At 30.9% G+C, this 24,761-nt stretch overlaps 1 protein-coding gene across 1 annotated transcript in view; it reads right to left on the bottom strand.

Annotated features, from left to right (window-relative positions):
- The window catches only part of Dennd1b (DENN domain containing 1B), a 228,808-nt gene that overhangs the window by 126,614 nt on the left and 77,433 nt on the right, over positions 1–24,761 (bottom strand). The window contains exons 4-7 of the mRNA XM_076831584.1: positions 15,050–15,099; positions 12,892–13,011; positions 1,224–1,293; positions 455–535 (exon numbers count right to left, since the gene is read on the bottom strand). Coding sequence (XP_076687699.1) covers positions 455–535; positions 1,224–1,293; positions 12,892–13,011; positions 15,050–15,099 — 321 coding nt within the window. The remainder of the gene's footprint in view (positions 1–454; positions 536–1,223; positions 1,294–12,891; positions 13,012–15,049; positions 15,100–24,761) is intronic.

Below are 24,761 nucleotides of genomic sequence, written 5' to 3'. Positions count from 1 at the left end.
ATTTTCATCCTGCATGTCATTTGTGGCAATGTCATTTTCTATTCTTATTAACAATTGTTTTCATTTTAGGGGGACTAGTGATTTTATATACACATACACACACACACATTTTGTATGTACTCCTTTATTTATACATGACTTTCACCTGAAATATGAATTATCATCACAACCATTCAGTTCATCAGATCATCACAACCTCACAGTTATTTTCAGTTCAAAATATTTTTTAGTGCTTCAGTTTAATAACTACTAAAATACGCAACTCAAATATATCAAGTTATGACAATTATAGCTCATCAAAAGGCTCAAAATTATCACCTACTAATCTTAGTCCTATTGCTAAAGCTTCTCCAGAAGCAGAAGCATAGGTGACATGGTAAATAATTTTTTAAAGTAACATTGTTCTTAAATGACAAACTGCTAAGATTTCTTAAAGCATTTAGTGATTACTTACCACACTCAAAGTGACGGGAGTGTTTGCCTTTGGTACTGGGTGGTTATAGAGTGATTTGAGTGTTTCATTCAAATCATTTTCCTAGAACAGAAAAAAAATCAATTAATAAATGAAATATAGAAAGCAAATACAACCAAAATTACTCTAGTACATTACTAGTGGGAATGTTAAATGATGTAGTCACTGTGGAAAATGGTAGGATGGTTCCTCAAAAACTGAAATACAGAATTATTGGATTACCCAGCATTAACTCCTCTAGGTATACACCAAGAAAAACTGAGTATAAGATTGAAAGATGTGTATTTGTACAACTGTCTTCATAAAAGCAAAGCCAAAAGGCAGATACAATCTGTGTCCACCAACAGTTGAATAAAATAACAGACTTCAGCATATATAGATATAATGGAAAGCCACCTTCAGTCTTTAAGAAGAAAGGAAATTCTGACACATGGTACAACATGGGTATCTTGAATATAAGGATAAATATTGTATGATTCCACTTACATGAAGTACATAGAATCATAGTGGCAGATATAGTACAATGGTCATTTTCAGGAAAGAGGATAGAAGGAAATGGGTAAAGTCTAATGGGTATTAAGTTTCAGATTGTCAATATAAAAACTTCTAGAGATGTCTAGAATTGATGGATGTAGAATAATGTGGATATATTTAATGCCACAAAACTATATACTTACAATGATTAAAATGGTAACATTTTATGTTATGTATATTTTAACACAATAAAAATAAAATAAAAAATATAGCTTACCAGTTCCTTAGCCAAGTAATCTGCCAGAGTGTTTAGAAGCTTGTAATATACTTCAAACCATGGCAAGTAACTATGACAAAACAAATTATTTTAAATGTGCATTTGTATATACACGTCCACATAAATATTTAAAATTTATAATCAGAAAAAGGCAGATTAAATAATCATTAAGTTTATAATGTTTTGAGCAGACTGATCCTAAAGAACAGAAAAGAACTATACATACATTCTATTCTCTTTACTGCTTCAGAAAAATTTTACATATTATCCACTACTGGTTCTCATAAAACAAATCACAAATCAAAGATCTATTTGAAAAATTGCCCATTACATACTTTTTAAAATATCAACAGCATCTAAAATTAATCCTAGTTCATAGTAATAACTAAAAACACAGGATAAAAATTAACCATTGTAAAGATAATATTATATAGAAACTAATGTTAAAAAGCTTTAAAAATAATATATAATTACAGTCATGTGTCATTTAATTACAGAAATACATTCTGAGATATGTGACCTTAGGCAATTTCCTTATGTGAGCACCAAGGAATGTACTTATACTTGCTTGTCCTTATACAAGCAAGGAGGCTTCAATGTCACTACTGTCACAATCTTATGGGATCACCATTTTACGGGTGGTCTGCCATTGACCTTCACACATCATCATGCATCACATAACTATATTTCTTTTTAAATATTACAAAGAAAAAATAATAGAATTATATGTTTACTCAGTTCTTCAGAAATGATGTTTAAGTAGGATGATAAATTTCAAAATAAATATTAATACAAATATCAGAAAGACTAATTTAAAAATTTCAAAAAGTAATAATTGTTTTTAGATACCAAAATCAAAAATGACTTACAGTCATTCTAATTCATTTTACTAGATCAAAGTGTAATTTTTTATGAAAGTTAAATACTAAATCCAAAAATCATCTGTATGCAATAAAATCTATATTATTATTAACAAATAAAATACTAGTATATTTAAAATTGGTCCAAAGTTATTAATTTAACATTTATTACCATGTTTCATTTCCATATGGAAAAATAGTAAATCACAACAGTTTTGATAATTCTGAATTAACAAATACCCATTTTTTTCTTCAAAGCATTAGTATAGTAAGCTACTTTTAAAGAGAAAACACTGTTATACTTCTACCAAACAATGGTCAGAGAAGAGAACATGCATAAAGCATATTAAAGATAAAATAATCAATGAACTAAGCTTAGACAAACAGTATTCTATTAGAATTTCCTCATAGAATATTTGCTTTACTAGAGATGATGAATGATGCTTTTTGAACCATGAATAACCTAAAGTCATAACAAAAGAGGAACAGTTAGGCAAACTATAGTACTTTTACTCAGCAGAATAATACAAAATTCTTTAAGATAATTACAAATAGTAACTAAAAACATGGAAAGTGCCAATAATGTTTAAATATATTTACACAACTTCTTAAAACTAATAAACTTAATAATGCATTTATCTGTGCCATTTGGAAATACTATTAAAATAGCAATAAATGAGTAAAAAGGGTATGAATTCATATGTACAAGGGAAACTTAAAAACCAGCAAGACAGTAGATGTTAAACCCACCTCTGCACATAGTATATTTCCAATTCACTTTACTACCATCTTCTTGAATGTAAATGAACAGTCCAACCACCCAATACTTGAAGAAATACAGACACAAATGCATTTTTGTAATGAACAAATATAAAAGGATCTCCAAATAAATATAGACTATGAAAACAGCAGGAGAGAATTTCAAAACTTTCCCTAATATCCTTAGGAGCAGAATAAAGAACAAGATCTTATTAAACAAAACTAGATTTAAATTAAAAAGAAATGGAGAAAGAAATTATTATAGAACAAAAATAGAATTCTTGTTGGAAGTACTAAAAGCGCAAGAATTTTAAATCAATGGGAAGGTAGAAAGTACCATAAGAAAATCTCCCAGAAACTAGAATAAAGAGACAGATAGATAATAATGTTAAAACATCAGGGCATTATTAGTCTCATATATCATGTAGTTGACAAGTAGCAGCTATTAAAAAAAAGAAAGAAAGAAAGGGAAGAAGTGAAAGTTTCTTTCTTGAAAATGAATGAAAAATTTCGTAGAACTTCAGATCCAACTTTCCTGATTAAAAGGGTGACTGAATAGCACAACAAATGAGCCAAACCAAAGCATCACCATGAAATTAAAGAAGAGGAATAGAAAAGTGACTAAGAGTTCCCAGTGACACAAAACAGGTAACATACAAAGGAGTCACGTTCAAACTATCACTGTACCTCTCAAAAGCAATGTCTTCAAATACGAAGTTAAATTTCATGTTCAGAGAAACTATCTGCAAAGTATGACCATTCTCAATTGTGTAAGGACTCAAAAATTTTCCTAAGCCATCCTCAACAAAATAAGGGCAATTAAGAGGGAAGAATGCAGGGAGATACAGAAAACAAGAACTCCAAGACCATGGGAGTATAGAGAAGTCCAAGGATAAGAATTGTCCAAAAGCCTAGAAAGCAACCACTCCAGACGGAAATGAAAACAAAAGCTTCCTAAAGAAATGCTGGAATAGGTGTTTGCAACAAGCATGCTGACAGCTTTGTGTGAGAATCTGAAAAAATTTGGAAAGGGATGTGACAAATCTGTGAAAGCTTTTGGGGAATCTGAAAATCAGAAATTAGTATTGACAACTGCAATTTTCCTATTACTCAAGTCTTTAAGTCCTACTCTATTATATCTTTCATTTATTAAAAAAACCCTAAATATTATTATCAACTCAATAAAATGCAAATGAGTACATCAGTTTCTGAAAGAAATAATTTAATGGAGCTATTCTATCAAGACATACTATACTGTTAGAATGTAATTCTTTCATTTAAATTCATTTCATATTCACATTTCAACTTTTATTGGCCTGAAGAAGTGACTAGTTCAAGAAAATTTCAATGTCACGTATTTCATACCTATATATTTAAATAAGACAAGCTCTAATTCTAATATACTCAAGAATCAGTCAGTTTGTTCCTATCCTGTTCTCAATGAGTTTTAGAAAAAGAATTTATTAATTTTAGGCAGTTACATATCTTACATTGTCATTTTTCATCTTATGTAAATAGTGTGAAACTTTATTTAACCTTATTCTTTTTTCTTAGTCCACTATATAAAAGTGAAAAATATAATATAGATCCCATATAAGCTATTAAAAAGTAAGATGATCTTTTTCTCTCTAGACCATATACCTTAATGTTCTTTTAAATGTTCTGGTTTTCTCATCTAAATACTTATTTTTCATTTGTTATAATTTCCTTTCAATATGTGAAGCTTAATTAGAGCTCAATTTTTCATTAAGCAACTAATTTATTCAGAAAAATATAATTTATGTGTAGGATTATTTATTTACTTGGTTTTGAAAGTGATAAACCCAGATAATAAAAAATATTTAAAATATCCATATTTAGTTTTACTTTTAAACATTTTTAAATTCTCACGCTAGGCCTTCTATAGCTATATAATTATTATTGTTTTATAAATGTCTAGGAATACTTTTGCTGAATTTCGTCCTGGCACCATCCTATGATTTTATCTAAAAATCAGACTATTTAAAAACCAGCTTTACCTTTATGGGATATTTTTCACAAGCATCTTTCCTAACCCCAATATGCTTTATTATTTCTATTTAGGGTGTATTACTCAATAGTCAGTTATATATCCATCTGGGTATAGAGGCAGAAGCTAAGAATCACAGAATTTATGTGTTTATAAGAATCACAGAATTTATAGTTGAAAGGGAATAAAATTCTGAAAAAAAAAATAGTATAACAGTGCAATATTTCTGTGTTACCTTGTCTAATTCTTATACTACTACTTTAATATCTATTATTTGACTAAAATAATACAAAGCAACTTATCCACAATTACAAGGATGCCAAATGGCAATCTTGGGATTAGAGTTCTAGTCAACCTGCATCCAGCTCATCATCCAATGTAGACAAGTATTCCTAAAATAAATATCCAGCCCTTGAATAAATATATCCAATGACTGAATGTTTTTTACATGGCTAAATAAACTGGACTAATTCTGGTATAATCTTAAATCAGCTAACTCATAATTCCTAAATTTGTGTATCTCTATTAATGTTCAGAGCATTTTCTTTATATTTTTAAACTCTCATTTGTTTAGATGTGCTAATGTCTTGGATTTATTTAATTTGGCTTTTTCTTCTAATGTTTTGGTAACTAAACCAATTTAAATTTTTATACTGCTTTTGTTTTCACTGCTGTAGCTAAAAAAGTTTGGGGAAAAAAAAAACAGTCTAAAACAAGGTAGAAGATGCCTTCCCAAATAACTTAAATCTATTTAACACTCAAATCTTAGACCTCATCACAAGATTCATAACTGCATTAGCTAGCCAGCATTTTTCTGTACACATAATTTGTGAAAGAGTGAGACAGAATCAAACTTCTGTTTAAGCATGTCCTGATATGCCAGTACATAGTATCACTATAAAGAACAGAGTGTAGTCACAGATAATGTGCTCTTTATGCACATACACTGGTTCTCAGTGATATTATCTCCTTTTAAAGAGTATACATCATTCACAGCTTTTAATAAAAGCATAACTTATATTAAAGTGAAATTAATGCAAAACCCAGCCACATGTTCCTGAAGCATCAAGGAAGCAAGAACATTTTTCCATTGCAAATATGCAAGCATCTAGAACACAGATTGTAAACTGGCTATCTGCACGCTGCAACCAGCCAGCCCATGGCCATATTCTGTGTGATCATCACAGTCCTGGAGTAGTGGCTGCTGTTTAATTGAGTAAGTTGTCAATTTCTAAATCTCAGATAATTCACTTCAAAATCTCAATTTCTGTTCCTATAAAAATCAAAAGAACTGGCACTACTAGACACTCATTTTTCACTCTGTTACAAATGCCTAAAGCTGAATATTGACTTCTGCCTTTATATGTGTCGGATGTTATTCAGATCACCAAACTTACATCCATAGTTAGGAACCTAACCTACTTTTCTCATTTGAGTCACCAATCTGGTCCTTGCAGGTAACTGAATTCACAATGCCTGATACAAAGTAACCACTCAACAAGAAATCCTACTGTTCAATTTCCTTACTGACAAGAAAACAGTCCAGGGTACATAAAGTAGTATAATAACGCCAATACTTTGAGTAGATTCCATTTCGCACTTTAAATCAAAATATGTGGAGAAAAATAACATCCTTTTTTCAAAAGGAAACTATGCCCAAAACTTTTGATCTGAATATAACACACACATATACAGAAAATGAATATTGTAAATTATAAACTTACATTGCGAAAGTTAAGAAGTGTTATTCCCATATCTTTATTTTTGTGGTTTCTGAGGAAATTCTCAAATAATATATGTTCAAAGAAATAATTTTAACTAATCTATTAGCTCTTAAACTGATTATCATTAATATTTTTCATTAAATCTTATACATCCAAAGATATTTAAACTCTGTTTTTCACAATCAACCTAAAAATCCTAGAAGTTAAAAAAATTACTCAACATATTGTAAAGACTAAATATTTAAAAACAGATCATGTAATTTCTTTAATATTAGTCAATGTGACTTTCATAGTATTGCAAATATATACAAAATGAAAAACAAATACATTAAAACTAATTATTTTAAAACAAAAGACAGGAGGAATTTAAAGTTTAATTGTAAGATTATTAATTTTCTTTAAGACTTATGACAAAAGATAGATATGATTTTGTGTGTGCCTGTGGTGTCTGTATTTATGAGTGTGTGTGTATGTGTGTGTGTGTGTGTGTGTGTGAGAGAGAGAGAGAGAGAGAGAGAGAGAGAGAGAAAGAGAGATCCATTTTGTGGCACAGGAGGACTCCCACCATAGAGCTGATAAAACTTTTACATTCCAAAGTCAAAGGTTAAATAAAGGAAAGGAAATGTTTTTTGTCAAATAGTCAGGTAACCACTAACGGTCTGAGTGATCAGCAGGAACCTAACTTATAGTAATCAAATAAAACTAAGGAAACTGCCTTTCCGTAGAAAAATGTCTAATGTCTAGAGGCTGTTTTTCTGTCTGGAAAATTGACACAAAATGTGTAAAATTGAAACATTCTGCTTCTAAGGGATTTGCCCAAAGGAAGAGTGTGAAAGCTTGGAGTTTGGTATGAGTTAAAGGGGACAAGGGGAACTATAAAGGCCCTAAACATAAATCTGTCTTCCTTATTAAGAGTATTTCATTTTGAACCCTTGGCAACAATTTTATAGTCATAAAATTATGTTAATCAAATTAAGAAAAAAAGTTATTTCTTGCATTTTTGCTAGCCTATTAAAAACAATTCTAAATAAAAATAATGGTAAGATTTAAATTATTAATATGTCAGAAAAATAACTAAAGCATATTACAGTGGCTCAAAATTAAATATCAACTTTTATATTACATAGGCCTAAATTCTAATTTTTCTTCTAAAATGTGAACAAAATGAGTACAATTTTAAAAATACTAACTTCTAAGTTTTATAATAGTGTATGTCTAGGAGGAAAAGAGTACATGTTTTTTTAATAGCACTGTGTACAAATTATTCCACTTAGAACTTTAACATAAATCTAAATTATTTTAAATCTCATAATAGCATGATCCAGGAGAAAAGTAGCTTTAATGTATTGGATATAAATTTCTAACTTAAACTCCAAGAATTATTTTTTTAAATAATGCATATAAGTAACTTAGCAGAGAATGTGGCTACAGCAAACAAACACTACATGATGCTGCTAATTCACTGTCATCATGAAAATTATCATTAATTTAAGAGTCCCTGCTATTCAAAAAGTCAACCATCAAAGTTGTTTTCTGCTTGCGCTAATGAAAATTTTCTATCAATTTGCAGTGGTTTATTTTACTTTGCAATAAAGTATCTTAAAATTCCTTATATAGGTAGGTAGGTAGATAGATAGATGGATGTATCATTTTATTATAACTACTTTAAAGGTCCTAAAACATTTCTAACTGTTCAATATCAACAAAATCTCAAGAGTCATTTATAAATATTTTTCTTTTAAAATTTTTAGATCACTGAAACACAAATTTACACATTATGGGGTAACAACATAAATGAGAATATGGGGGAGACATATTTGATAACAACAGAAAAATTCAGAGTTCATGTTATTGTAGAAACGACAAGAAAAACAACAATTAATTCTACCCAAGAATCTTAATTCATTTGCTACTGAGTATGAATAATAATAAATGAATAATCAAACCAATGTCTCTCACAATATAATACTTAAAGATGCAGTATGATTCAATATAAATGCATTAATACTGTACCAAATGACAGCTTCAAGGACAAGGTATTAAATGTTAACATTCAAAAGTCATACTTCAAGTAAAGATATAAGTAACTGATTAAAAATAACCTGTAATCAGAAGGAAAAAAAAAGTGTGTGAAATTTCACCCTCTAAGGAAACAAAAGAGAAAAATAACCAAATGTCAGATTAAGTATGTGTGAAAAATTCTCTGCACTAATGGATGATACTATAAAAGTCACTGGAACTTTCTGGATTTATGGATTACTTTAGATACATTCATGTATTTTAGTAATTATGAATAAAGACTACAGTTAATTATTTAGTTTGATTTACTGTATAAAAGTCTGTAAATGTACATTAACAAGTCTTACGGCAATAAGACTAGAACTAAATACCAAATATAAGTATTGATTACGTGGCACAAATGTAAGTGACTTATTTTCTTTTTTAACCTTCTCTGAATCTTCTTAGTTTTCATGATAAAATATAACATGTTTTTATCAAAAAATCTAGTTAAAAATATTTATGTAACTTCCTTACATAAGTATTTTGTCAAAATTTTCAATAAAATTTAGCCCTATTAACTACATGAGTTAATACATGAGTTCAAGACAGTCCTACAAAACTGACTGCAAACATTACTCTGAGGCTTTGACTAGCCACTAGTAAATTCTCAGAAGAGCAACATAGTTGATCTTCTTTCATACACCATTTGAAGCAACATAGCCTGTTATAAAGAAAACTGGTCTATAAATTAGGGGGTCTTCCCAAAAATAATTCTGAGTAGTTTATAAGATATCTGTCTTCCCCTATTCCTTTTAAAAATTTACTACTTATTCTATATTTTGGTTTGATACATCGTGTGTGTGTGTGTGTGTGTGTGTGTGTGTGTGTTAAACAAACTCTTTTGTACTACATCTTAAGCATACTGTCAAATGAGCATTGTTAAAAGGGGGAAAATAGGAAATAAAATTTAGTATTTTATATTAGCATTTATCTAACCATCTCATAAAATATATTATATGTTTTACATTGAAATTACAGAAAAGCACTAATATCTGACTCTAAGATTGTCATAGTCACAACATCAGCAATAGTTTTTTCTTTCCAAGGTTATTCTTTCACATCTTCACATTTCTGGAGTATAGGAAAAAATCTCCCCCCACCCCTTCCCATTTAAATTCTGTTACACTGCCATGATCAACTTATTGACTATACTGAAATACATTAATAAGATAGTTATTTTATCAGGGAAAAGATGATTTTTTAAAAAGATAATTTTCAACATACTATCTATAGTTTCATACTTATAGTTTATTGTCTGTAAAATGTTGGAAGCTCAGATTTTCAGAAAAAAACAATTGAAATGATTTTTTTATATTGCAAAAAAAGATAAATGCTAAAGTGTTTAATAAACAAGGAAGAAGATATCCTTCTAGACTTTTTGATAAGAATATGCACTCATAGACTAATATACTATAATTTGTCATAGATTAGCTACTTCTTAAAATACATATTCAAATACACACATATGATATGTTCTTTATAAACATAGAACATACAGTCTCATAAACATTACTTCGAAAATTTTCATCATTTTGCAATCAATCTCCAAGAAATGTTCATGAACATTTCTCCAAGTCAGGATGTATATTTGTGTTTAATTTTGCCTAGCAATTAAATAACATTCCTTGTATTAAGCCATTCACTCATTTATTCCACAAGTATCTATTATATCTACTAAGCATTCATATATGCCAGGCACTACTACCAACAGTGGGAGTATGTCAAAACTTTTCACATATGCTTTTGGAGGTAGCATAAGGAATTCTGGCATAGAATGGAGGCTGGGAAATGCACCATAAAGTACTTAGTCAAGTTCTGTTGAAGAACATTCATCAATGTGATCATCAAATGTTTTATTTTATTATTATTTAAATTGTATATAAATGATATATGTTAATCATGTAAATATCATGTTTTTTATAAAGAGAGAGTGATAGAAATAGAAAGAGGTGGGGGAGAATTTTTTTTTAATATTTGTTTTTTAGTTTTCAGCGGACACAACATCTTTGTATGTGGTGCTGAGGATGGAACCCGGGCCGCACACATGCCTGGAAGCGCGCTACCGCTTGAGCCACATCCCAGCCCCTAAATATCATGTTTTGAAGTATACAAGTATTGTGGAATGACAGGATCCAACTAATTAGCACATAAGATGTATGTTCACTCAAGCTTATTAAGAATATATTTTTTCAATTCTGTTGATCTAAATATGCTCTTTTTTAACTTTCATATGGCTAAGCAGCATTCATAAGTGTACTAATCACATTTACTCTGAGTTATTCAGATACTTATTTCTCTACTGATTTCTTTTTCTTATTAATTTTTAAGTATTTAATATATTATGACTATTAAACCCATGTTATAATGTTTTAAATTTATTTCTACCAGTTTATTACTAATATTTTAAGTTTCCTTATTATATTTGTAACCAAACAAAAATATTCATCATCATCACATGGGCAACTGCACCAATTTTTCAGGTTTCAGCAATCCATGTTAGGTATATAAAAGCTCTCACCATCACAGTAATATTTTTAAAGTCAGCAATATTTTTTCTAGTATATTTATAGTTTCATCATTCCTTTCAACAATTATAAAGTGGTAAAGGATGATCCAACCAGGTAGACAAACCAAAACCAAGAACACTATTAGTCCTCTAGCTATATAGCACTTAAAGAGATTTGCCAAAATTATTTTCCAAGAGAGAATGCTGACTACTTATAGATAGATATTTACCCATCCACAACAACTTTCTGAATAATTTGCTTAATTCTACTATAGTTGAATTCCCTGTTTACTGTTAACACTAAATTATTAACTTACTACTCTAAATAATTGTTCTCAAAGGACACTCTAGGCCCGCTAACTTTCAGACAGATTAAGATATGCCATTAAAATGTCAAACAGGAAATATTTTCCTAATTTACAAAAAAAAAAAATAAGGAGGAGGATAGAATTTCCACAATTTAAAACTTTTCTCTGTGATTATTTTCATAGAGCTTTTACATATATTTCACATCTACCAAAAAGCACTGTCAAATGACCTAAAAAAGTCATCACATATAGAAGGAATAATTTTAATAAAAGATAAAATAATGAATAATGCTTATGTGACAGGTTATCTTGATTGACAAATACGATTTAACTTTTGATATTTTATTGTATTTATGTAAACATTTTTTTGGAGATAACACTTCTCCTAATACTTAAAGAATACTTCAACATTCAGGTGTTCTTTACATAAACAAGTTTGAGAACCACAAAAAAAAAAAATAACTTGATTACTGTGTTTTAGAATCTGTTCCTACAAATGAATGAAAACTGGAATGCAGATATGGAGACTGTACTCATGTTACAGTCATTTAACAAATAGTCATAGTTTATATTTTATGTAAATATTCTGAAGTAACGATGGCTTTACTAAATTTAAATGCTACATGCAAATTTATTTCTGATTCATGAGGACACACTACAGGAATGCTTGCCTTTAAAACCCCTCCTCCTTAATAGCCAGCAACTCAGATTTGAGGTGCACAGGCCAGAGACATAGTCTACCTACTAACTCTAGGCCCAACAGGAAAATTATTGAGACAGAACAGGTGAGAACTATGGAAACTAGCAAGATAATTACAGAACTAAAAATCTGACATGTAGTTTCAGCTTATTGCTGCCATTGAGGAGTAAAGAACCGTAATTAGCAGATATTCCCATTACTCAAAAGGAATTAGAAATATAAATTTTATACAAAGCATCCTAAAATTTATAAGGTTAACAACATCTTTTAAAATTTTTAAAACACCCAGTGGCCGAACAAAAACCTTTAACTTCTGCCCCATCACAATTTTGCAACCTTTGCTTTAAAACAGCAATTCATCTCAAATACTCTGAAGTTGTGGTTCAATGACAGAAAAGGGCACACATTAGTTTACTTGAATTTTTTGTATCCTCTTTAATATGTGAATCTCACATATTATTTGAACTCATATCTTAATATTTAATTTTTAAAAATAAATCCACAAAACCTTATGTTTAAAAAAGTAAAGGTCTTTGAAGAAAAATTCGACTATGGTACTAGTAAATCTTTACACATAACTGATTTTGTATGTAGGAAGTAAGAAAAATTATTGTTCCACTTATTCAGAGTTAGAAAAAAAGAGTTAAGAAAAACAAGAGGTTTACTGGTTTTGCTTTGGTGTAACAAAATAAAGAATAACACAGTCTATCCTGTAATCAATTTTTCTACTACAATTACTTACCTAAGGATGCACAAACAAATTTTGCCTCCTGATGTGAGTCTGCAGAACCCAAATCTTTGTTTACTTTCAATGTCTGTCAGTACAAAGGTAAAGTGCTGTCCAACTTGATTTTGGGATACCCTAAAATATAGTAAAAGTATGAAACAGTAAGCCCAGTATTTTTATTTTCCAAAAGAAAGACAAAGGCAAGAATATATCTATATGTGGCATTGGTTTCATCTATCCCATCAGTTGGGGTTTTTTATTATTTTTTTAAACTTATATATGAGAGTAGAATGCATTACAATTCTTATTACACATGTAGAGCACAATTTTTCATATCTTCCATCAGTTGGTTCTTAAAGCTGGAACTGTCTTCTAAAACTAGAATGAGTGTGAAATGTGTAAACTCACTCATGAGTCAAACATCAAGATAAATTGTAATACCTCATAGACTGAACAAATTGAGCATATGCTAATCCCTTACCAGGAAATCATAAGACAATTTGTTCTAATTTGTCATAAGACTAGAAGTCCTCAGAAAATATTTGTAAATTATGAAATAACTGTTGCTGAAACTGTAGAAGAAGCTACATGTGATGACTGAGTTCTTGTGCTCAACTCTATTTTCCCAGTCTGCTTTATCCAATATTAATTGCTTATATAGCAAATCACACTGCTCCAAAATCTAAGGGCAACCACTGCCCACTCTTTAAAAATTGCTTCTTTTGTTAACATTCTCAACCAATAAACTATCATAACAAACAGTGTTTTAGAGCTATCAATGTACCAAGGAATAAATTTTCAGGTAAAAAATAAGAATATGGCGTCTCCAAAGGAGCATACTGCTAAGCTGTAAATAATTTTAGCTAATTACTATCATAACACGATAATATGTGTTACACTGGGGTTTAAGTAACAGTATAAACCATTAGATAAAATCCTTACTACTAAAATATATGAATATACTTTCAGATACTAGATATAACCTTAACATTACATGACTAATTGAACATTTGATGCTCTGTCCCAAAATTTAAAAATCCATTATTCCTTAACTTTGGTTCTAAAACAGCCATAGTGATTGTAGAAAAGAAAATAAATTATTACCAATGGACCAATACTATAAACTATTTTATCAGAAAATATTGAATTTCAAGTGCTGGATATTTAAGAAACATACATTAAAGTGGACAATTTTTTAAAATTTATATTCTTCAAATAAAACTTCCACTGACTAATGTGTTCTCTAGTGCTCAAAGTTTATGATATCCTTTCACAACTTTTCTTCCTTTTTTTTCATTCTTCCTATTGATTTGAAAATTTTAACTTTGGGGAAGTGAGGGAGGACAACTGAGTTCCCAGGTGTGAGGTAAAACAAGGAGTAGCATTCATCAATAATACTTATTATTATCAATTATCCCATCATCAGAAGGGCTTTATCTTTAATATAGTAAAATTTCAGTCTCACTCATCCTTAGCAAAATATTTTCCTTAAATAAATTTTTCTTAAAACTTTTCACATCACACACTTAAGAAAACTGATAATAGGGTGTGAAAGGCACATAAAAAACAATAAATGATCTGTTATCATGCTCAAAGGGATATAACTCTGTTAAATTCCCACTACATACAAGTAGTTCATTCAATATTTGTTCAGTAAAATACAAACAAAAGATTTCAAAAACTGCTATAGAAAAGTTTTTGGAGTCTTCCATAATATTGTACTGTTTCTATGAAGCTACACTTGGGAGACAACTAGCCATGAGTATTACAACATCATACAGATGGTCTTTTCAATTAGGATGAAGTGAGATAGAAACGAGAACATATACACCTAATTTGAAAAGACACAATTCAAAGGTTCTGATCAAGGACATTTCTTTTATTCTGCTAGTGCTTACAATGTATACCTGAAGAATAAATGGAAGAAATACAACCTATTGGCAATACTGCTTTAAGATTTCTCCTAACTCACCACAATGGAGAAAGTAAAAGATACAATAATCAAGCTTCTTCGTTCCAATATTACTTAACTTTGAATTTCTAGTCTCCACTGTTTCTCTAGAAACAATGAAAACATGTTTCATTTTATCAAAAAAAAAAAAGCACATGAAATCATTTTAAAGTATGCAATAAGATGAGCTAAAATTATTTTAAATAGTGGCTCATACCGTACCTTTCAACGTCAAAGGGGAAACAGAACTTTGGCACGCTCTGTAGTACTTCCTACAAATGCAAATTAAAAGAAAAAACAAGAAGCTTTAGAATGTTTTTTAAAGGTGCAGTTAAAATGCTGAGACATTTTCTAGGGGATAAAAAAGTTTGCTGGGTTTTTTTCCCCCTGAAGAAAAATAGCACAGGTTCCTAGACTAAAATAATTGATTATTAAAAAGGAATTAAGTTTGTGCTTTGGCAGATTGCACTGACAATGCCACGGAAGCCCCAGGAGGGAAAGGCCTGGCCTGAAGGGTATTAACACCCTTCACATCCCGCTGGGATTCCCTTCAACAAGGCCATATGGATTTTACAGGAAGCACCGCACCATATGGGTAAGCTACGTCTGCTGCTACTTGTACCACAGACTAGCCATAGGGACTTCTGACAGATCCTGGCTCAAAAATATAAATGTTGTTTCAATTAAAATGCAGGCAGAGAAAAGGGAATGAAGTTGGCAGCTGAATGAATCACTGAGAGGTGTTACAATTCTACATGTCCCATACTCAAATGGTTTAACAATGAAAAAATTTTCTATAGAAAAAAATCATAACACTTGGAACTAAGTTTTATCTTAAATAATGAATGTATATCTATAAGCAAACCTTTACATTAAACTATAACATATATTCTGGGAACTTTCATTTAAAAATTGCTTCATATTAAAATCAATGTTTTATGTAGCATAGAAATAATCTGATTTTGAAACCTTCAATGATGTTGTACTAAAAATAATTTTTAAAAATTTCAGAAATCAAAAGTTTTAACAATTATGAACAGAATGCAAAACATTGTCAGGTACTCAGAAAGAAAGAAAGAATAAATCTCACTAGATCTGAAAATTTACTTCAAATTAACTGACTCAAAAGCTAAACTTCAGAATTGAAGACAATATCATACAAGTTCAAAGCCCTGGTGATTTTAGAAAACAAAGCAAAGATGTATGAGGCTATTTCCTATTAAAAAGGGGGAGAAAAGCAAATATCTTCATCATCCCCAATAAAAATACTTTAACAACCACCTCTTTAGCAATAAAACTAATACCCTGTGAAATCATCAATATCAAATTTTTAAGCCCAACATATAAATATAGTGCTGAGTAGAATGTCTTGACTTCTCTCAAAGTGTACACTGCAATAGAATAACAATAATAAAACACTGTAGAATTCCTATATCAAGATCTAAGAAAGCTCCAAGAGCCTTAACTCAAAAAGAAAAAGCCTGGTGTAAAAAAAACAGCACACTTCTACCCTTAAGGGCATTGTACCCAGGCTTCCCTATGAGCATGGACCTTTAAATGCAAGAGCACAGGCCCCATATCTGGAGAAAGCTATTTTACTACTGATAATATATTGTCAAATTTAATTACAGGAGTCACCAAACTGGAAGTAAATTACTAAAAAATAGTTCATCACAAATAAGAATAGTTTATTTTTACTTGACTATTGCTTAATCTTTAACTTGTGCTGCATCAAGTGAAGTCATTCAATTTACTACAGACATGAACATTATTCAGATAGCCTCCTACAAAACTGCATATGTAATTTCTATAATAGTCTAAATTCAGTGTCCACCTATAAATATATCCAAATTAGTCATATATGTCACATCAATGTTAAGACTCAAATTAAGAAGGAAGCTTCTCAGTTAGTTGCTCAGTCTTTCACACCACCCCCCTCCTTTTTTCCAAAAGCAACACACATGCACACACTTCTGCAAAACAGCCTCAGCTCGCTTCCCAACTGGCAGAAGCATCCCTCAGGGGACAAGTCTTTAAACCTCCGCACTCTTTAAAATTCAACCAGCCAGCAGGTCTATAGACTAGTGTATAAACAGTATAGACAAAAAAATCCTCTCTCAGCTTATGTCAGTGACAAAGCAGCTCAGCAGTTGACTGTTTCTCCCCTGACAGTATAAGCAGGGTTTACACAGATCAATAGCTGGAAGTCCTACCTAGCTCCCAGGGCTCGGTTTTCTTCCTTAATTACAGGTGCTATTCAAACTGAAGTTGTAAAAGAAAAGAAAGAGAGTTGGAGGGAGGAATAAATATTCAAACAGTTTTTTCAACACTTTTAGCAATAACGCTAATTGAAAATTTTATTTCTACATTTATTGGGGAAAATGCTCATAAATGGCAGATACTTCCACCACACAGTTTTTAATGTGACACATATGCATGCAAGCACAATTCTAGATTTGCATTCACAGATTACATGAAAGGTTTAAGGCAATGCTTTCTAGAAGTTATCAGTTTCCTGTTTCTACAGGCTTTCATTTTTTTAAAAAAATTTCCTCAGCCAATTCCTTATTTAGAAGTTCCAGAACTCCTAACTCTCCTGAATATATTATTCTTATATAAAAGAACATATCAGCTAACACATATCAAATGATAAAAACAGAAATAATAAAAGGAATAGAACAGAATACAAAAATATGCATAGTAAAATACAAGCAGCAATAATAAATGTCTGTTTAAATCTTAAAAACAAGACATCTATTATCATATTAATGACTGTAGACAAGGACTAATGAAAATTTATATATTTCTTGGTCCTATATCAATCTTATAAAAGAGAAGAGAATTAACTGATAGTGCTAGCTTTTTTATTCTATGAGGTTACCATTTAACATTACAAATTGATCAAGTAAAAACAAGCATTTCAGAAAAAATTTGCCTTTTAAAAAAAACAGTAAGTTCCATAACTACAAAGGTATCAGAATTTCTCTGGGGGAAAGAAAAACTAACATGAAATGAGATTTTTCATTGTGGATATCAGTAATCATTTTTTCTTCCTCCTCAATCACTTCGACTCCTACTCTATATTGAAATACTAGTGTTCTCTGAAGTTCCATATTTTTCTCCTCCCTACTCATTAAGGAGTATCTGCACCTTATCTATACCTAGGGTTTCAAAACTACAACTACTCTTCATCTTATACTTTGGACATATCTTTGAACTCTAGGACTATATGCCTACCAACTTTCTGGTATCACTTTCCAGATAGTCCCAGATACCTCACATTATGTACAAAACAAGTTGTTCTTTGAGTTATATGGTGCTTTTTATCTAGAATGACAGCACCATCTACCCAGTTACCTAAGCCTAAAACATGGTAGTCATCTAGACACCTCTTTTTTCCTTGGCCTCTCCATATAAACCAAATCATTCACCAAATCCTTTAATTTAGTTTCATAACTTATTCCAAAAGTTCTCAATGGGTGGGGGGGGGAGGATTAGAAGGAAGATGAGAACAGAATCACTTATGTTTTTCAAAACACATTTCATTACTTATACTGCAATCCCCCAAGGGTCCTGAGTTTTTTGCTTCAGTTTAAATAGCATCTACAGTTAAGGAATAGAAATAATTTTATCAGCTAAGAGTATTTAACACATATATAAACAGAGACACAAGGCGGACTTGTTCAAGGACTGTTTAATTCAACATCGTCCTCAAGGACTCCTTCTGCTACGCTGTGCTGAGTCTCCTAGCTTTGTCCTCAACTACCTCTCTACTCATGGTCACTGAACAAGCTAGCAAAGTTCAGAACATCACACTAAGACACAACAGCAGTATAGCAGTATGCAGTGTTTAATATCAGTGAGGAAATCTTTCCCCATCCCTGACTTTCCCATTGTATCTAATTAGCCACAGGGTTACCAATCACCCTAAACTAATTACTGACAAGAGCACTAGCTACCTATGATCAGTTTTGCCTTAGACTGGTTAGAGAAAAAGTCAGAATTCAGACCCACTCACATTCTAACAACTATGACACATGTAATTATAAAGAAGTTTGGGTGAAGCAACATTTTTTTTTTCCAAAGAATCCTGAAAATCAAATTAATCAGATAATAAAATTTTCACTAAAGTTCTCAAGAAAAATATATCACAATGTTATAAAAGGACAGTTTTCAAATATCCATGATTTTATTTACATGAATAACACTTTCAGATTAATTTTGCAAAAACAAAAGGTTCACTTGTCATATTAATTACATTTTTCACAAAGGCCATAGATTTCTAAAAAGACGACTGCTTAATTTTAAGTACTATCTTTCCATATAAATGAGAATTAACAGCATGTATTCCTTCAATCTATATGTTTTTTATATAAGAGAGTAATAAGGTTGTTTTTTGTTTTTTTGTTTTTGTTTTTGTTTTTTTTCTTAAAGGAAACATTTACTGAGCGACACAGCCATGAGCAGGTTGCATAATGCAGAACTGAAATTCCCAAACTGTGCACTGAAATGTTTCAGGGCATAATAGCAAACTATCAGGGACACTACCAGATATTTACATTTTCCAGGAAAACATACACACACAGTTTTAATAAAAAGGTGATTATTCACTTTTTTTTCTTTTTCTTTGTAGTGTTAGGAATCAAACCCAGCACCCTGTATATAATGAGCAAGTGCTCTACCACTGAGCTACATATACCCTCAGCCTCCTAACAGAGTGATTAAATTAGAAATGCATTTATCAAAACTTTTTGATGAATTTTATTCTTAATAAATTAAAATAACTGCCATTGGGCTGAGGATGTAGCGCAGTTGATAGAGTGCTTGCCTTGCAAGTACAAGGCCCTGGGTTCAATCCCCAGCACCACAAAAAACAAAACAAAAAATAACTGCCTTGAAGCAAATACAATTACTTTTAAAACTGCTAAGAAATACAAATTTCAAAAATTTTAATTCTATATGTATCAGTCTTAGGTGATAAGATCTACTCAGTCTCCTATCACTTCAGTTTGATCTAATGCTAATGAAATAGCCCAGATCCAATGAAATGTTACTCAGCCATAAAAAAAAGAATGAAATTATGTCATTTCATTATGGACACTATAATGCTAAGTGATGAAATAAGTCAGATTCAGTAAGTTAAGGTTCAAATGTTTTCTCTGATATGAGGAAACTAATCTAAAATTAGGGTATAGAAGAGAGAGAAAAAAGAAATTGGGGGGGGGGGGATATTATTTGCATTGATGAACTCAATACCAAAAAAAGATCAGGGGAGAAGAAAAAGGGGATTGAGATAGACAAGATAAGGGGAAAACAATGGGATGAATCTGACTATATATATGAATAAACTACAGTAAATCTTACCATTATGTATACCCAACAAGACACTAATTCTTTTAAAAAGTATAAATAAACCAATCAGTACAATACAGGAAAGGGAACAGGGGGAGGGAGGTGGGAGAGAGTAAGGGTAAGTACTGGGAACTTAATTGGAGCAAACTATACTCCATGCATTTAAAATTATGTCAAAATATATCCTAATGTAATATTATAACTATGATAAACCAATAACAAAAATAAAATTCTCCAAACAACTGTTATCTTTATTAGCTACATGTTACTAAATTAAATGAAGAAAGATATTTATATTAATAAGTATTTACTGAGTTAATTAAAACATTAAAGGTCCTGTGTTCTGTTGCCAAAACTTTAACATAGTGAGATTATAAAATAATAAAGTGTTTATTGAATAATTCATCTACCTCCCTTTAAGATTTTTCATATATTTTATATAGGTGTATATGGATATAGACATAGATGCACATATGGACATATACTTGGGAATACCCAACCACTTCTTTTTAACCAACACAATAGACGCAAACACTGTCATACAATGGGCATATCTGATGATTTCCATATGTTCAGGAAGCTTACTTCCTTCGAATCGGCTGCTTTCTTCAAATTAAACATTTCTTCAAAAAGCTATGTCAGCAGATATTTTTCATTTAAGGGGAGATTAATAAAATTCCTTTTTTATTCATATACTTATTCCTCAATCCACTTAACAAAAATCAAATACCAAACTTATGTAAAGCAGTGACCAATTTAAGTAATGGTAGTATTTTTCACTCTCTTCTATAATCTCAAATTAGGACTTTCCCTTAACTGTCTTGGCAAAAGATATTCCTGAAGGTCTACTTTGAAAACATCCTCTTTCTACCACTTCCTCTATTCCAGAATCATGTTTTCTATTTTCTTGAATTGTGAGGTAATTTCTTTTGTTCTTTGTTAACATATTTTTAATTTTTCCTCAGTCTTAATGATCATATTATTTCTCTACTTTTCATATCTGGACCCTTCACATTTTTCCCTCTTCATATTCTTTCCTTCTTCATATTCATGCAAATATTCTCCCTTCATTTCCCAACACTTATATTAGAAAACTGATTTTTGTGCAACAGATGGCACAGAGATACATATTTCAGAAGAGTAATTTACAATTATCCCCCCACCTTTTTTTTGTTCAGGTTCTGCCTGGAACCTTATGGAGAACCATCCCTAAACTGCTTCAATAGTGGCTCTTATGATAAATCATGCAGGAATCTTGTCTTGTTTGTCTGAGGTGTTCTAAGAAATAATAAGACCTTTGTTGCTGAGATTAAATCAGGGTGTCTATGAATCAAGGTGTGAAAAAGTATCTTTAAAGGGCTCGTATTCTAGGAGCAATGACATATTTATTATATCTCTGAGCCATAAAGGGCCTAGGAGCCTGAAAAATCACCCACAGATATGAGAATTATTATTTATTTTGAGTGTTTGGAAAAACATAATTGATTGTCCATTCAGTTATTCGAAGGCCTTGTCTACAGCAAATAAATTATAATTACAAAATTACAAAAAGTCAATTATTCTATAAAGACTATTAAGTATAAAATCTAATCAGTACTAATTCATACATTCACAAACTCAATGTGAACCTATTTATATAAGTAATGTTTTTATGTTGATTTTATAAATATACCATGTATGAATAGCAATCATAGTTAAGCAATGCGCAGGGTAGTAAGAGCAACAGGGAGAAAAAGAGAAAAACACCAGGGAGTCCAGAAGAAGTTAAACAAACCAAATTTGGGAGGGAAGTTCCTGGTGAAGCATAGTCAGAAGTTCCAAGGAAAGAGATCACATGTAAGTAACAAAATGAAAAGTGAGAAGTTGGCAGAGCTACCGCAGGAAGGAAGGGAGAAGGAAGTGCACAGGTTGGGGGGTTCATCCACTTCTGGTATAGTAGTCACAATATGTGATTGATGAGCCAGCAGCCAGATGGATGAAATTAGTAGTTAGCCAGAAAGTTCTAGTTATTATAACTGGCATAATCAATTGGAACAAATGTATCTCCAAAATCTTCAAGTGCTCCTTCTACTCGGAGTTTCCTTAAAGTCTAACCAGTGCTGACACACCACTCAGGCTGAGAAAAAACAAAATTGAGCTCATGAAATGACACTGTTTAGTACCATCATAATCAATTTCCTGACAGCCATTTTAAAGAAATGTAATTTAAAACAGTCTTCAAGCTTTCTTTTCTATCCTCTTATTAGATAAAATACAATAAAATAATTGCTTACTATATGCCAAGTTCTGACCTAAGCACTTAACATATATTAACTAGTTTAATCCTTACAACACTCTGTGTTTCATTCTCTTTTAAATGTGAAAAATACTAAATTGAGGAACAGAGAGGCTAAAACTTGAGAAAAGTCATACAGCTAGCAAATGGTAAAGTCAGCATTTCCATATTTCACGGCATACTCATTACAATGGTATTAATATATATTCATAGTGATTCCATGCATCCTAATCTTGCATCAAAGACAATTTAGTAATAAATTATTTTTATGTAATACTGGAACAATTTGTTTTAAAAACTTCCAATTTTTTGTAAAAATTGGGATAAACTGGCATAAAATCTGTGATAATAATGTAATGAAATATGGTAGACCCACAACCTGAAGCTAAAAGCCATTATGCCCCACCCTATGCATTTTGCTTTGCTCTTTTTTCCCCAACCAGGTTGTAATCTACAATTAGCAGATCCATATATCTGATGCCTACTTCGTCTCTATGATAGGTATTATTCATATATATGAAAAGTTAAGATACTTCAATTAATACTTCAGAATCAAACTTCAACCAGTTATATTTATGGAAAATAAAATGGCAGAGAATCAACAAATGGTAAAAGTCGAGAGGTGGGGCAATATGTAATCATAAATATGAGTTTTACTTGCCCTAGACTGTTCTGTTCCCTTAAAAGTAAGCTCTGGGGGAAAAAAAAAAGATACTGCTCATATCTATGCTTGTTTGTTACTACTGAAGATATAAGATTTGTGTCAAAAAATATACCTAACTTCTTTCAAGTAAGAGACTTGTAAATAAGAACTTAAAATGATTCTCAGTTGAACAAAATGATAAATGAATTTGAAGTATTTTATTTAAAATCTGTGTTGCATTTAGAAAAAGGTTATATAGATCAAGTAAAAAATACTAGAGTAACACAGGCAGGATAAGATTAAATGAGGTCCATAAAAATGGACAAAGAATTGAGAAGGTATTTCATTAGCTTATGTTCTGAGAATCTGTAGATGGATCAAAGCTGTCTACATCTTGCGGCCAAATAGAAAACTTTAGCTCAGATGGCAAACACACTGGGGTCAGTTATTATACTTTTAGCAACTTTATTCAATAAATTTTATTGGACTTTTTAAGTCCCTCAATTTAAAGCAGGAACTAAGTACTTAGTAATTAAAATAAAGACTGACTCAGGTTTTATTTAGCCAGAAAGCTGAACTAAAAAAACTCAATAATCCAGAATCTCCAATTTCTCTTCTGTATTTTTAGGTGATATTAAATTATGCAAGATTTTTCTTATAAAATATGCACATGCCCATAATTTTTAATTTGAAGTTATAAGTGGTTTAAGTAAGTATTTCTAAATAGAAATACTGTAAGCTATCATGTTGCAAACTTATTCTGCCGCACCCATTACAGAACACCCACCTCTTGAAATAAAAATTTAGTTCACACTCCCTGCTGATGTAATCTTTGGCCTCTTGCTGAGACTCTAAGTGAAGGTGCCAATTTTGTTCGTCGTTTTTATAATGGAGCATCCTTTCTATGAGAAACTGAAAAATGAACACTGCTTCTTTTTACGTACAGAAAGCCATCAAACCACCCTTACCAAATAGCAAGGAGCTTTGCTCAGCCCTAATCTAGGCCACTTTGGCACAAGTGACCTTAAAGAGAAAGCACAGTTTCCTGTGTCTCTTTTAAAGGATTTTACTCAATGTATGAGAGAAGTCCTAAAACATTTCTAAACATTTTACTTGATATGCTTTCACAGTTACATTAATTATTATATTTCTTCTGAATAAATTATCTCAAATCTTTTATTTATTCTTTACAAAACACTACTTTATTTGGGATATAGGGAAAATAAGGAGTAATATAAAAACAAGAGCACCTTACTTACAAAAGCAGATTAAGACAGATTATATAAAGTTTGATTTGATCTTTCAGGAGCTACAAAGTAAAATAGCTCATTACACTATAAATGTCCTGAAGGCATACTTTCAAGACACTCAACAAATTTCTAACCCCCTTTTGTTTTTTAGTCTTTTCAAGCTACTGCTGCCAGTGATCTTGGATATCTACATGAACTAGTCTATTTTCCATCCTCTATCGTATTTCAATTTTGTAATATTGAGCATCCATTTAATGAACATCATTTAATATGAGTATCTACTATATATAAAACACATGGGATTCACAGATGAAAGTGTTCTGCCCCTCGATCTGAGAAAACCAATGCTTCTGACTAATCTCATCCAGCTCAAAAGTATCTTCCCCAGATGTCCACATTCTCTTTTTCTACCTC

The sequence above is a fragment of the Callospermophilus lateralis genome, chromosome 13 (genome assembly GCF_048772815.1).
Source record: "Callospermophilus lateralis isolate mCalLat2 chromosome 13, mCalLat2.hap1, whole genome shotgun sequence".
NCBI classification, from domain to species: domain Eukaryota; kingdom Metazoa; phylum Chordata; class Mammalia; order Rodentia; family Sciuridae; genus Callospermophilus; species Callospermophilus lateralis.
Note: the sequence above shows the minus strand (reverse complement) of the source record. Positions and strands in the feature narration are given on the sequence as shown.